Source organism: Kryptolebias marmoratus, linkage group LG5 (assembly GCF_001649575.2).
Source record: "Kryptolebias marmoratus isolate JLee-2015 linkage group LG5, ASM164957v2, whole genome shotgun sequence".
NCBI classification, from domain to species: domain Eukaryota; kingdom Metazoa; phylum Chordata; class Actinopteri; order Cyprinodontiformes; family Rivulidae; genus Kryptolebias; species Kryptolebias marmoratus.
This window is the reverse complement of record NC_051434.1, coordinates 2616021-2630470: the sequence shown is the minus strand read 5'-3', so window position 1 is coordinate 2630470 and position 14450 is coordinate 2616021. Positions and strand designations below refer to the sequence as shown.

At 38.1% G+C, this 14450-nt stretch overlaps 1 protein-coding gene across 1 annotated transcript in view; it reads left to right on the top strand.

Annotated features, from left to right (window-relative positions):
• Positions 1-7314: 7314 nt before the first annotated feature.
• col11a2 (collagen, type XI, alpha 2) overlaps positions 7315-14450 on the top strand; it is a 39539-nt gene continuing 32403 nt past the window's right edge. Inside the window, exon 1 of the mRNA XM_017427629.3 lies at positions 7315-7819. Coding sequence (XP_017283118.1) covers positions 7702-7819 — 118 coding nt within the window. The 5' untranslated portion in view covers positions 7315-7701. The remainder of the gene's footprint in view (positions 7820-14450) is intronic.

Genomic DNA, 14450 nt, shown 5'->3' with positions numbered 1-14450 from the left:
GGGAAGAGTTGTGGTGTCAGTAATGAATCTGTCAGACACTTATGCAGATTTAATTATATAATTATGAAGAAGGGGAAAGATTTTTTTTTTTCTTTATTACAAAATGATTTATGGTTTATTTGGGAATAAAATAGGGACATATAGAGCTTAGGTTTGAGATTTGGGAAGCATTAAATTATATTAGGAGCTAACTTAACAAGCAGGCCTCAGCTGCTTTATGTACAATTTTTTTGCTTTGAAACAAAATCTTATCCAAAGTCTCAAGTTGTAATATCTCCAGACAAATCTAGATTTATGGAACAAGGTCCTTGGGTGATTTTACATCAGGTTTTCTTATTGCTGAACTTTAAACTTTAGTTTTAGTTTGCACTTATCATGGCTTTTTGAGTAATCTGACCGACTGTGAAGAAGCAGCACAAAACTGGAGTCTTGTTGGATTCTTTGTTTATAAAGATGACAAAACATTTGGGCACATAATGGTCAAAATTATTTTATAACCACAATTTGACTTTTGAAGGTCCCCTTTTCTCTCTGTGACTGTTTCCTGCCATAATTAGCTGTACAATAAAGGTAAATGTGCTCCTCTGCAGCTTCACTGGCCTTGCAGACATATTGCAACAGTCTGGCTCATCAGCTGTGAACTGGCTGCACCTGAGAAGGTGTTTTAGCTTTAAGGCATGCCTGATGTTGCTTGGTTGTGTTGGGTGTATAGAAATCCTATCGTAAATATTTTTTTTATTAATAAAAAAAGTATATTAATTGACATGTTCAAGGTCCTTTTTGTGTTGGGGTGTACAAATTCTAGAAGGTGTCTTTTTTTACCTTTTGAACTGTTTTGCTCTAAACTACATTAAATGGTAGAAAATTGTAGAATAAAAAGACAACTATCATCTGATTAGCCATGTATTATATTGTGTCCAAGTCACTGCAGTTCCATCTTAAGTTGTATTTATTAGGTCAGGCAGAGATCCATCCATCCTCTCCCTCCACACCTTCGTTTTATTCTGGAATCTCTATGTGTAAATATCTGTTGATCCCTCCCCCCATCCCTCCTGCTCTCTCCAGCCCTTTACTTCTGTTCAGACTCTCCTTCATCAATGGCCCTCATTCATTCCCTCTCACCCTCTGCATGCCTGTGTGCCCTCCACCACCAGCTTTCTCCCCTCCTCCCCCTCTCTATTCATTCCTGTGATTTTTCCTGCCTGTACCTTTCCACGGCCCTGAAAGTCCCCTCCCAGGCAGCACTTGCCTCATGTGGGTCCTATCGCTCTCCTCCATCTCTGGCTTGGTTTTATTTCAGGGTTTGAGCACTCAGATGCAAATCTACATGTGTTTTCTTTAAAAGCCTAAGCAATATTCATTGGCATGTACAGTATAAATCAGGAAAAAAATAGGATTGCATTACATGTGGGCACCTTTCTGTCAGTGCCATGTTTTTTGGTATTGTTAGATATTGATCTTTTATGCTACTGCCTCCATTACACAATGTGGCTTTTAGTGAAGTGAATTTGTTTCTAACAAATTATTGTACTGCATATGAAACTCAATCTTTGTATATGTGCTAAAATAACTTACTTTGTGGCTCAGTGCAGCATATTCAGTCCCTCTAACTGCCTTTTATTAGTCTCACCATTATGCACCATCTGGGCAAATTACCTTCTAGTTGTAGGTAATTGTGCTAAATTGAGCAAATCTTGGAGTTCACCTACTGCTAAATTTAAGACGAAGGAAGCTGCCTTGAAACTCACAGAAAATAATTGCTTTTTGTTGAAAGACAAAGACTAAATAGAAAGAAATCCTGAAAAGGGAGGGAACACAGATTGCATTCAGTGCATCAAACCTCCTCAGAGTACTTATTTATTTTAGCAAAATATACATTTTGCTCATATATACAACTCTATCTCTGTCACAGTCTGTTATACATCGGTTGGAATGCAAACTTCAGAGCACATGAAAGCTCACCCCTCTCAAAAAAACACACACCCACTCGTGTGCACCCTCACTGTACCTCCTTCTCCCTCACTCTGCCCAGTCCTCACCCCTCATCCTCCCCTCCCGCCTATTTTGAGGTATGTGGTCAGCTGGGTGTGTGCACTGCCCATATTCAAAAATCACTGACCCATTCCCTGACAAAACACCCTTTTTTACCTGGCTCAGCACACCTTCTACAAGCTTCACCCCTCCAAGCAGAGTGTGTATTCATCACACATTGATATGCATACTCTTTGACCCTCCCCATCACTGCTGAGTGTATCACTGCCTTTCTCCGTTTCCTCCCTGGCGAGCCCCTGCTCTGATCTATTTCAGTGTGTTGTGGCTAGCAGGGTGTGTGTGCGTTTGTGGCCCTGCCCTGTAAAATACAGACTTTTCAGGGATGTCAGCTGTATAATATGGTCGCTTTATTGTAATTATAAGGTTCTCCTTTTGGAAATAGCACAGAGAGAGAGCTACCCACAGGCACTTGGTCCATCTTGCAGAGTTGATGCCATCTCTGGCTCTGCCGTTGCAGACACTCTTGTCTTGGTCTCATCCATCCTTGAAGTTTCCCTCGCTTGTGTTGACCCAGATGTTGGCCACACCAGGCGGTTCTGTCAGCTGCACACTAATCACCCTTTAATATTACAGTCTGTGAGACATTGCATCTGTCTGGATGACTTGTGAGAATTCAGCTTCATGTGGCAACATCTGATTCAGGTTGTGTGTTTTTTTTTCAAGGAAACCTTGTGGTCTCTGGCTCCTATATCCCTTTAAATATCATCCCAGTTAATTACAAGGTATTAATAATTCAGATGTAGATAACACTGGAGCTTAGTTCTTTAATTGGAGGGTTAATCTTGACCCACTGCACAGATTTCTACCAGGTCTTCACTGATAGGAGCACCTGGATTTAGATCGTAGGCTCTTGTAGCAGCTTCACCATTTGATAAAGCCACATTTTTGTTTCCAGATGATGAAGTCATGCGGCTGGGGGACATTCGAGTCGTCCTTGTACTTTGGAATTTATGGAAGTTCCATAATGTGGTTGTTCAGCAGTTAGTGAATTATACTGTTGAGATGAAGAGCTATCTTATTCTGCGTTTGGAAAAGGGTGTGGGCACATTGAGGAAACAGACTGAAACTGCGTTAGTCAATTTTAAGAGCCTTTTTTTTTTTTACTTGCTGTGACAGCAAAATATTAATGAGATGTCATAGATTAAGTTACATCATTAAACTCAAATGAATGTGGGGAAATACATGTTTTAATCATGCAAAATAACAAATGAAGTCTCTGTCAAGTAGTGCTTGTTAACCACAAAAACAACATTTGGCAACACCCATCTGCCAATCGTAGTTGACCAATTAACTGTGGCTCCAGTTCATTATTTGCCACTCTTAAATTCACAGCTCTGTGGTTGTGATAACACGTGTTTGAATTTTCCATTAGCCACTTGTTCTTCCTCATGTTTAGGTCTGGATTATATGGTGATTAGATCTGTTAACTCACAGCGAGGAGTTTGCCAGTTTAAATCTCTGCTGGGGTATTTCTGTTCATAATTTTCTATTTTTCTATCTTCTATCATCTTGTGCCAATATTGTCCAAGTTTAAGTGGCTAAGGTTGATTTTTGTTTTCCTTGAAAATGGGGGAGGACACATGGTAAAGGTTGTCTATGGTAGTAAAATAAGGAAGGTAAAGTAAATAGACAGTTAGCAAGACTTTTGCATTAATGGTAATTAAACACAACACCACCTGAGGTTAGATTTGTTCCTGATAAACCTCGTTTTCACTCTGAAATGCTGTCGCTGACTGAAAAGTCTCCTGGGAAACTGAAAGCTCAGTCTGAAAACAATCGAGTTTGCTTTTGTCAGGACAAAGAAGAACTTCAATCTGATTTACTGCCTCCTACGACTAAAATATAAGGTCACATTTTCTTTCTTGTCCACTGAAAGCCCTATAACTAATAGAAGTTTCAAACTAAACAATATTTAATAAACGCATGTCATCAAGAGTCTTCAGAGTTGCTGTTTATATAAAAACCAGTTGTTTTTATTTTCCTGTTTTAAAAGAAGAACTGTTCTTCTGTCATGTTCTTAGATAAAAGTCAAATTGAATGCTTCAGGCCAGATGAATAAAAGCATGCCCACACACTTGCATGCAAAGTCCAGCACAAACATAAACCACAAATGTCTCTTGGGGTGCCTCTTTTTACAGCCCATGGTATCTTCTTTCAGAGCAAATAGAGGCCTGAACCAAACAACCTGTCCTCAAAAAGGAAACACTTGGACCAGTGTATCGAGAAAGCCAAAATAAAGCCCAGAGCTGCCACAATGAGGAAGTGTTTCCTGGACTTTCTGATTTAGAACAAATACTCTTGCAGAGAAAATAACATCTGAGTAAAGATACAGTGTCTGCAAATAGAGGAACCCGATAAGGTGGATCATAATAATGCTGTATTACAACATGTCCTTTATATATATATATATATATATATATATATATATATATATTTATATTGAAATAATTGCACCAATATTTGTTATGCAGCTGCTCCGTTGACCTCCACAAATCACCTGATTTGTTTTATTGTGTTTTTCTTTACATCTAAGATATAGTTCTTTCCATCTTAGTTACCTGCAGATTTATGAAGGTTGTCTGTGTTTGTTTTCCTTATGTTTCCTGGGTGCAGCAACCCCGAGGAATGTTGTCCACTGCAGTGACCTTTTTTCCAGTGGACAACCAATTTAGGCTCTTATGACTGAGCAGCACATTTCCTTCAGTCATCAAGCTCATAGCACATTATCAGTGAACAAAAGCTAAACCTAGATGAGAAGTGGGATTATCAAACATTGCAGAAATAAGAAACAATGGCAGTATTTGTCTTCAGTTTGCAGGATATGAAGTTCTGTTTTCCTTTCTCATAATTTCTTTGTATGAATGTACTGTATAGAAACAACAAAGTCACTGCTACATCTTATTTTAACCCTGTATGAATTTCAGCTCTAATGGAAATGTTAGGGAATGTTGGAAAATATCAAAGTTCCTGTGTGAAACATTCCAGATGATCTACTGACAGAAATGCAATAAATGATGTTTCAATTTAAGTTGACATTTCTTTAGAATAATAAATCCAAATCCTTAAGGGTCGACCTCCTTGCCCTCTGCCATGCTGCACTGCCTAATTACTGCAGTAATCCAAAGGGGATAAATGTTATAGAGCAGCCGTTTCACGTCTTTATGTCCCTAATTATAAAAACAGCCAAAAGAGCTTGATGGTTAAAAGAACTCTGTTTCCTTTTTTTTCTTCCAGAGACTCCAAAAAGCCTCAAGAACACCTGCAGCCATGTTATTTTTGCAGTGAGTGAAGTGCAATGATTTTGGTGTTGCATTTAACATTTTTAATGTCCTCCAAAAAGGAAAAAGTGAACTATAATTTTTTGCAAGCAGCAGGTCACAATCTGCTTGGAGACTCCAGACAATAACAGAAAGTTTTAAAAAAGAAATTTATTAAAAAGAATGATTTGCATCTTTAGCTGATACTGATTCATGAAACACATGACCTTACATTTAAGTGAACATATTGCAAGTTTTTCGTCTAAACATCATCTGAAATATGGTTGCAACAGTGCTTACTTTGTCAAAAAGCAATATTCAAAATAGACTGGGTGCTTCAGTGTAAAGACCTTTTATTATTTTAAAGCTAATATCCACAAGAAAAGAAAACCATGTAGACACAGATTTTTAATCTGAGCTCATTTGAAGTAGCTCACAGCTACTAATCTTTCTGTAACCAGAATTTGGGTAAACAAACGTAATTTTACATTTTTTGCTTTCATTACTAAGCCCCCAGAAAGAATTATAATGGGGGAGTTATCTTGGAAAGTACCACAGATTCCAAACACACCCGTCAGAATATAAAACACAAATGGGGGAAGAAATGAAAAGGTGGTAAGAAAGAGTGAGTGGTAAAGAGCATCAAGGGATAATTACGGTTAATTACTGCTCTCTGGTTGTGAAGTCTGCATTCAAAGAAAGTGACTATGGGCTTTGGAAAGGCAGAAACGTTTAAAAGCCAGACGGCTGGGCACACTGAAGAACTTTGAACATGACAGACAGAAGATGCTTTTAAGTGTTTACGACTTGTATGGGAATAAAAGCCACTTTGAAATTGTGAAAAGGAATTTCTCTGTATTTAACTTTTGCAACACATTTTGAAACCTTCTTTCATGTGCTGCCAGATCTGATATACTATTTTGATATGTTTTAAAAAGTTGTTAACAGTGCTCAACAGGGTGGCATATTCCTTTATTACAAAACAAATCATACCTCACTTTTGCTCAATTCACAACATAGAAAAATTACTTCTTACTCAATTTAATGTGTTTGAATGAAATTTTGTGCTTGTTCAAATTCAAATACAAAAAGGCTTTCTGTATTTTGTGTCTTCAGTAAAGACCATATAGTTGTTTGCTGCAGACACAAATGCTAAATATTACTGTGAGACACAACATCAGTTGATGTGATTTGTTCCTTTTGTATGTTCTGGTAAATATGCAGATAGTTTGTCAAACAGTGCATCATAAAAACAGCCTCTGCTTCTCATTTCTTGCAGGATGGATGATATCAGTGTTTGTGTGTGGGTGAGGTTGACCCTGAATAAGTAACAGATGAATTATGGGGTGTTATCAACGGCAAAATAAAAGACATTATGCTCTATTTAACTTCAAAACTTTTTTCCTCTCTTCCAGTTTCAACACCTGAGCAGATGCGCTAACGGGTGACATAAAACTGAGCAATCAGATCGAAGGATCTCCGGGACTTGATGAAAGGGGCGTGGTCTGTGGTGCGGACAGAAGTCTGATTGGTTGGCAAAGCCCTCACTCAGTTCTGTTGCTCAACTCGGTCCAGAGATCTACAGTTTACAGTTTATTTGAACAATTCTGCTCGATTTGCAGAAGCAGACAGAAACAGAAAACAGCTGTAGATAAAATAAGAGGAAACACATTTGCAGCCCTTTTCAGTGAATTCAGATTTTTGAGTGAATCAAAATCGAGTAGACATTTTCTTTTCCTCCCTGCCGATCCTCTGACCAACATCAAACCACAAATACACATGTGAAAGAAAGACATCATTGTTGTGTGAGTCAGCTGAAATATTTGTAAATGCCTGTCATTAACATGTTCGGTTCGCACCCGTAAACTCTTTCATGTACATCTGCGTGCGCCGAGCGCGCAATTACGCACGCCCTCTCTTTTCTTTCTCTACCTCCTTGCCATTTACGCTCTCTTACGCCACACACACACGCACACACACACACACACACACACGCTTTCACTCTCCGGGTAAGAAAGCAAAGAAGGGGAGAGGGAAGGAGAGAGAGTGAATCCAGGTCTCTCTCTGCTGCTCTCTCCACTTTGGGTACTCGTACCCAGTCTGACTCAATGGGGCTTTAGCACTAAGGGGTTAAACGTTAAAATTAAAGACATTTATTAACCCCATACCCCTTTTAGTGCTTAGGTTTTATGTATTAACACATATTTTGGTAACTCATCAAGGAAGGTCTCCTGGAGAGAGGTGAAGACGTCTCCAGAGGCGTGCCTTTTTGTCTGCTGCCTCACAGAAGGTTCAGTCGGACTCCCCTTCACGGCTGGCTTTCTGTGAGAGGATAACACCCTCCAGATCCTACAGTAACAGCTCAACCAGGCCGACAAACTACTGCAACACTATGGATATTCGAGATTGTGCCTTCCGGAAGAAACGGAGACCGTGGCGCATGGATTTTTCATCCTTTGTCCTGGTTACCGTGGCGCTCGCCTTGTGCCAAACGACTTCGGCTCGTGCAGGTAAGACACTCTAATTAATACTGATAAAATATATCGTACTTTTTCAACGAGACTTGCACATGTCAATCAGCTACATCTTCAATTTTTGCAGAAAACTTCTTCATCATTGTTATCGTGTCTAATCGGATTAAATGTGTGCATAATGATTATGCGCATCATCCATTATCGGACACAGACGCACCTGACTTGCCTCTTTAGGTTTTCCTCAAAGAATGTGGTAAATAATACCCCGTAACAGTGGGCCCCACGGTATCCAAATATGTAAACCTCTTTGGTATTTGTTGCATGGAGACCTGCCTATTTAGGGCTAGAAGTTTATGCTTTGTGCACTTTGTGTCAAATTCCGACAATCTGCCAGGGTAACTTGAGTTTTGTTAGTAAGCTTTCTGACTGGACTGTGTCTTTTGTCCATTTTGATTACCTTATCAGAGAAAATGTGTGAGAGTTTGAAAACTTTTAGTTTCAAAAACAAATAAAATAATGGTGAAAATGCTGTTTTTGGTTGCTGTTTTGACAGTTTTAACCTTTTGATTGTTAAATATACATATTAAGGTTAGTGATAGTGGTCACAAAACGGGTTACTGATGCGTTAAACATATTTCCTGCTAAAATTATTCAAATAACTTTTATTTTTGAATAAATTCTTTTTTTGTTTCTGTCACTTGACTTTCTTTTCCTGTTTGAGTGTTCATCCAGACTGCTGACAGGTGTCATCCAGATGAATTTGCAGTAAGATGCTTAGTTCAAAGTTCTCAGTACAACATTTTTACATTGTTTTAGTTTTTATGGTTTTAACTCTTTATTTTGTCTCAATTTTTTGCTTTAATTTATTATCAAAAATCTCTTTTAGAAGGAAAAGCTTATATTATACCTTTTCGCCCTTCCTTCTCTGGACAGGGACATGGGATAGGATGATGCAAACTCTTGCTTTTGTTGCTTTAGTGCAGGATTGTCCCTTTAACCTCCCATTTGTAATATTTGTAGTTAGTATTTTTTTGTATTACACGTGATTATGTGCATTTTGAATCATGGATACAGGTTGCCAGCTGGACTCTGTGAGGTTGACTGTTTACCAGTTCAGCCTGTGCACCAGTTTATTCATCACTGCCTCCTGGAGAGGGATCCCATTAGCGCTATACTGACTCATTTTAACAACTTTTGAACATCAGGTTTTGCTTGTATTGTAAACTAAAAGGATTAATATGATCAGTTCCAAGTGATAATATAATTTTCTAAAGCTGCAGAGGATTGTGGACTTAATGTGTGATTAAAAACAATCAAAATTAATTTAATTTAGGGTTTTGCATATCTTTTTTTATCCAGTTTCACACACCTCCTGTCCTTTTACTTCTCACAGGCTGTAGATTAGTCAGCCCTGGAATGATCTGTATGCAGAGTAATTCTCTGTCACACCACTAGTTGTCTTTGAGCTCTTTTTTGACACAGAGAACCCATTTATCCACCTGAGTCCACATCAGTTCAAACGTAGCTGGTCACTTTTTCAGCACATTCTGAAAAAATGATTTTCATCCCTCTATAGAAACTCTTTTAGACAATTTTAGGATATTTCTTGATCTATGGCTGTAATGGATGTGTGGCAAAGACATGTCATGACAGTTTTAAACATAAACCTCATTTTAGTTCACCACAACTTTCTTGAGGAATGTACAATATTTTCTTTAGAAGTTACAAAAGTTTTTGTTTGGACAGCTTGCAGAGACATTTGCTGTAGCTTGCACAATTAAGTTTGTTTGTAAAGTGTAAATTGTTTTCTTCTGGCACATTTTGGCCACATTTTCAGTTTCAGATTGGAGTATTGCACCTCTCCGTGGTCTCCTGTGTGTATTTTGGAGGTGAAAGCCAGAGACACTTTTACTTTTTATGAATAGGTTGCTATGAAGCAGAGCACCTCAGTGGCAGGGGCTCAGGAGTGAAAGCTTATAGTGTCTCCATATCTATGTGTGCTTTGTACAGTTGTGTTTGTGTATATATAAGCTATGGATGTTTTCTCGCAGCCCGGGTGTGGAAATGTATGCTTCATCTGTGTGAATGTGCCTCTGTATGCAGCCCGTCAGGCAGACTGCATCTCTTAACTTAAAGGATGCTTAAAGAAGTAGTGCTTGGAGAAAACGGCGTTTAAACACCCATTATCTGTAAATGTGTGTCTAATCTCTGTTCCTGCATTGATCCAGTGAACTGGACAAATGCTTCCACGGTGTGAGCATGCACTGTGGTGCAAAAGCAGATGTGGGTGTGAATTGTGACAGCACCCCACCCAGGCAGTGAAAGCCCTATTTAGAAAAAAAAAGTGGTCAGAATCTCATATGTTTATTCATTCTTCTCTGAGAGAATGAAGAAAAAGGAAGAGGAAAGGATGAGGTACGCTGTGGGCCCAGAAGGGCATGAAAACTGGGTTTTATTCCAATGAGGAGAAAATCAGAGGGCAATATTTTCTTGACATGGATGTTCCTTAACCTCATTTCAAAGCAGGGGGTTCTCAAAGGGCAGTCTGTCTCAGTCTGGCTAAACATAACATAACACAACCCTGCCGTCCCTTTTATTCTGTGTGTCGGTGCTGGTGAATAGAGCTACTATATGTGGAGGCAGAGCAGCACTTCAACTTGTTCCTGTGAGTGTATGGAAATATGTGATATTTTAGTCTTCTGTTAGTGACATGTGTCTCACACTGATATCTTTAACCTTGTACCCTTGGTTTTCCACTGCTTCATCATCATTTTCCCAGGGAATCCTGTGGCTTCAGTGATTCACATTCATCACGTTTTAAGTTTTCTTACCCACCTTGTTAGCTAGATTTAAGGTCTTATCCATATTCCTTTAATTTGCTGTAGGACTTACACTGTGGCCCTGGTTTTTTTCATTCTAGGTCAGGATTCCTGACACAATGGTAGGGTGTCCCTTTCAGTATTTTGTAGATCTACAGGTCATCTGGCCATTCACACATCCCCAAATGAAGTGTTTAATGACAACTACTGCTTCATTAAAACAAAAAAAGCTTCTGAATGCAAAATGAAAAGCTCAACTCTGAATTTAACAAAGCTTAATTCAAGAAGGGTGTGTTGGTTGTGAAACAACCTGGGAAAACAGGCTGAATGGAATACAAAGTTTGGTTTTTTGTTGCCAATTAATGTCCGCCAGTCTACACACTTTAACAAAATGGAAAGCTGAATGCGTAACTGCCAGCATGACTGAATGTTGACTCAATTAAATCATTATGGGATTTTCTTTTCATCTTAGATTTCCTCTCTGTGTAACTGTCTCTGGCATAAAGTTAAGTTTTAAATATAAAAAACATTGCTCTTTTTCAAAGCCCCATTCAGGGCTGTCGAAGTCTCTTTTCAGCTCAGTAACTGTGACTTTGCTCTACATATTTAGTTTCACTCAATCATTTTGCGGCTCCAACCATCGAGTTAAAACTCAGACGGTGGTTGTAAGAAGAAAACACACAGAAGTCAAAACTGAAATATGATTTAACACCTCTAGGCCTCAGCTTTAAGCCATGACATTCCCTCAAAATGTAAACTTTGAGAAGCATCTTTTTGACAAAACCACATTAGCAATGCAAACATGAAGGAACAGAATAAGTAGTTTTTCCCTTTTCCTTAGTTTTATGGGTGATGATTTAGTGGTCTGTTTGAGAAGATAGTTATTCCTCCTAGACTGTCTGATTTAGTAGAAGATGTACAGCGATGGCATGCGAGCGTGCCAACATTATAATGATAGACTGTCTGTATAAGATGCTATTCGTAGTCACTGTTATTTTACTGCTTGTAGGAAGTCTATGTAGGAGGGCGCAGAGGCCAGCTGCATGTTTTAATATGAAATCTTAATATATATCTTTTTTCCAGACATCAGTACGGTCTATTTATTTGGAATTAAATCCTGGCTTTTACTGCATCTCTTCAGGCTTTAGTGTTAAGTGTTATTCTGTAAAATCCAGGACTGTAGTGAAGCTTAAAACTGATTTCCACCTTTGTACTTAATTATTCTGATACAAAAAATGATAACTGTATTTAATATTGTTAGAGAACTGAAGCGATTAGTTTCTAAATTGTACAAGTTAAGAGTTTCCCAGCATGCACTGGGTCAACGACACATAAACATCCTGAAACATTCAGAGAGACAACATATAATATGCCAAACATGTTTCTGATCTTCTTTAAATGTGGAAGCATCTTAACTAAACTTTGGAAAAATGTATCAACTTTAAGACAGAATGTGTCTAAAGGGTTTTAGTTATCAACAGAAATAAACAGGTATTCATTTTTGCTGGTTTAAGAGCAAAAAAATCAAATAAAAGAAACATTTTTTCTAGTTTTCAGTAACATTGATTGTCAGGTAAACTGTAGTGATTTGCATATCTCACCTTCTGAAACTGGTTGCTTTTTTTCATGGTGCCTTGACATAACATTCGGCACTACATAAGTAAAGTTAATTGAACTGAATTAGTTTGAAATTAGCTGTCTTCAAGGAGCCATATAAAAACTGTAACAATAAAGGCCACCAAACATGTCACAACTCCTCAAAGTCCTCCTGTAATGCTCTTTGTACACCACCTCTGCACACTTGTTATTGCAGCTAAATCATGCATAGAAACCTCCCAGAATGCTACATATTTCTGATGGGGGATTTCCAGACTAAAACGTCCCACTGTGATTATGATTATCATAAAGTGCTGGCTTTCTGATCTTATACTTGTCTTTAACATACAGTTAGACTGGCTTGTTACCTCTTTGGTGCGTTTTTAGCTGCTTGTTTGATGTAAACAGTCATATCAACTGCATATTTTTAGATCTAAGTCTGTTTCTTTAGTAAGATTAGAACACTGAATTGGAAAAATGGTCCTTATTTTTGGAGTTTGAAAACATGTAGTAATAGCTTTTTACTCCCCCTGATAGAGCTCTTATTTTTTATTTATTTTTCATGCATTTCAGATCTTAGCAGCAATTTTTAACTAATTCTGTAAGTTCAGCTTTAGTAATTTTTATATAAAAAGGTTTAAAAGCAACTGAGACTGTAAGCTGTTTGTAAAGAGGAGAAATGAGCTTTGTGTGCTCGTTGGTCATCGTCATTCTAGTTTCTAATTTGTACCTTTGCTAAATAAATGGTGCACGTGATGGTACAGTGCAGGGAACCTCTGACTCTGCTGGTTAGGGTGCTCCAATCCCATATGGGCATTGTGGTGTCAGTATCCACCCTCGGTTCCAAACTGAGCCTGCGGCCTACGTTCCCAAAACCGCACAAGACTCCACTATGATACACATCGGCATCATCAGTGGAGCACATATAGACTGGCACAGACCACATAATGGTACACAGGGAACTGCAGTGCTATAATTGTTGGCCAAGACCAACCAAATTCATCAGTAAAACCCCTAGATAAAGTATTTGAATAGGTATATAGAGGCAGGTATTTAAAGCTATTAAGACCCTGGGTAAAGATGCTTGTTAAAAAAGTATGCTTTTCCTTGTAGCTGTTTAAATAATCGGCTTTAAATGAGGAAACAGAAACAGAATCAAACAAAAAAAATCACAATTTAATGAGTAAAAGTTGAAGAAATGTTCTCTTGATGCAGGGAGACACATTCAGCTATAATCACAATTAAACATGTAAAAAAAAAACACTGCAGCCATCTTTAGATATTTTTAAGCACTTATAATTGTGTCGAGCTCAGAGACAACAGTGTTTTCTAATATTCTGTGGAAAATGTCTTTCCTTGTCCTTATATGATCATTAAGTAGTCAGACACCTGCCTTCTTTATTTTGTTGCAATTCGGATCATTTTTGCAGCATAGTTTGGTTTTTACTTCCTTTCAAAGTATAAATATAAAAGCTGATGTCATTTTTCTCCTGTTTTCTATAAGTTGTGCTTTTTTTATCCCCCTGTTTTCTAACCAAATGTTTTATACAAGTCCCAGAAGCATTCAGTTTAGAGTTAGTCACTTTCATATAACAACAACAATTTGCATTTTAGTTCCTTCTCTTTCTGGCCACCTTCTTAGATATTGTCACATAAAATAATTTGCATGAAAAATAAACCCACACTGACAAACCACATCCTTAACTTCCAACATTAAAGTCATGTAAATTTTAATACCTCCCTTTGTAAAGTGCAGATACTCAGAATAGGTTTTCTGTCTGTGTACACTAGACATTATAAATAAATCATAACTACAGAGGTCCATGTTGAAAATTACAACCTGCAGCTTGAGTTCTGCTCATTCTTTTTACCAATGTGGTTGGCTGGGTGGATGAAGGAACAGCTGGTGATCGAGGAACAAATGGAGTTTAGTTTAGTTGTTCATAAAAAATGTTTATGGTGGATTGTTTTTGCTTTTTGGACATCTGACATTATTTCCTTTTCTTGTATGAACCTTTTTAAACAGTTTAGTCTTGGAAATGTTAGTGGGAGGAGAAGTGTTGGGACAGAGTGTAAAAATGAATTTGTGCCACTTGTTTGCATGTGTGTGTTGACCTGTCGTCAATATAACACTTTCCTCTTGCTCTGTGTGTCTGACAATGTGCTTGTTGTGTAAAGGTGAGAGGTGAGGGTTCAGGGTGTCAGCTGGAGTGTCTGTCTGGTATTTGGCAAAGTTGTGTCAGAAAAGGAAA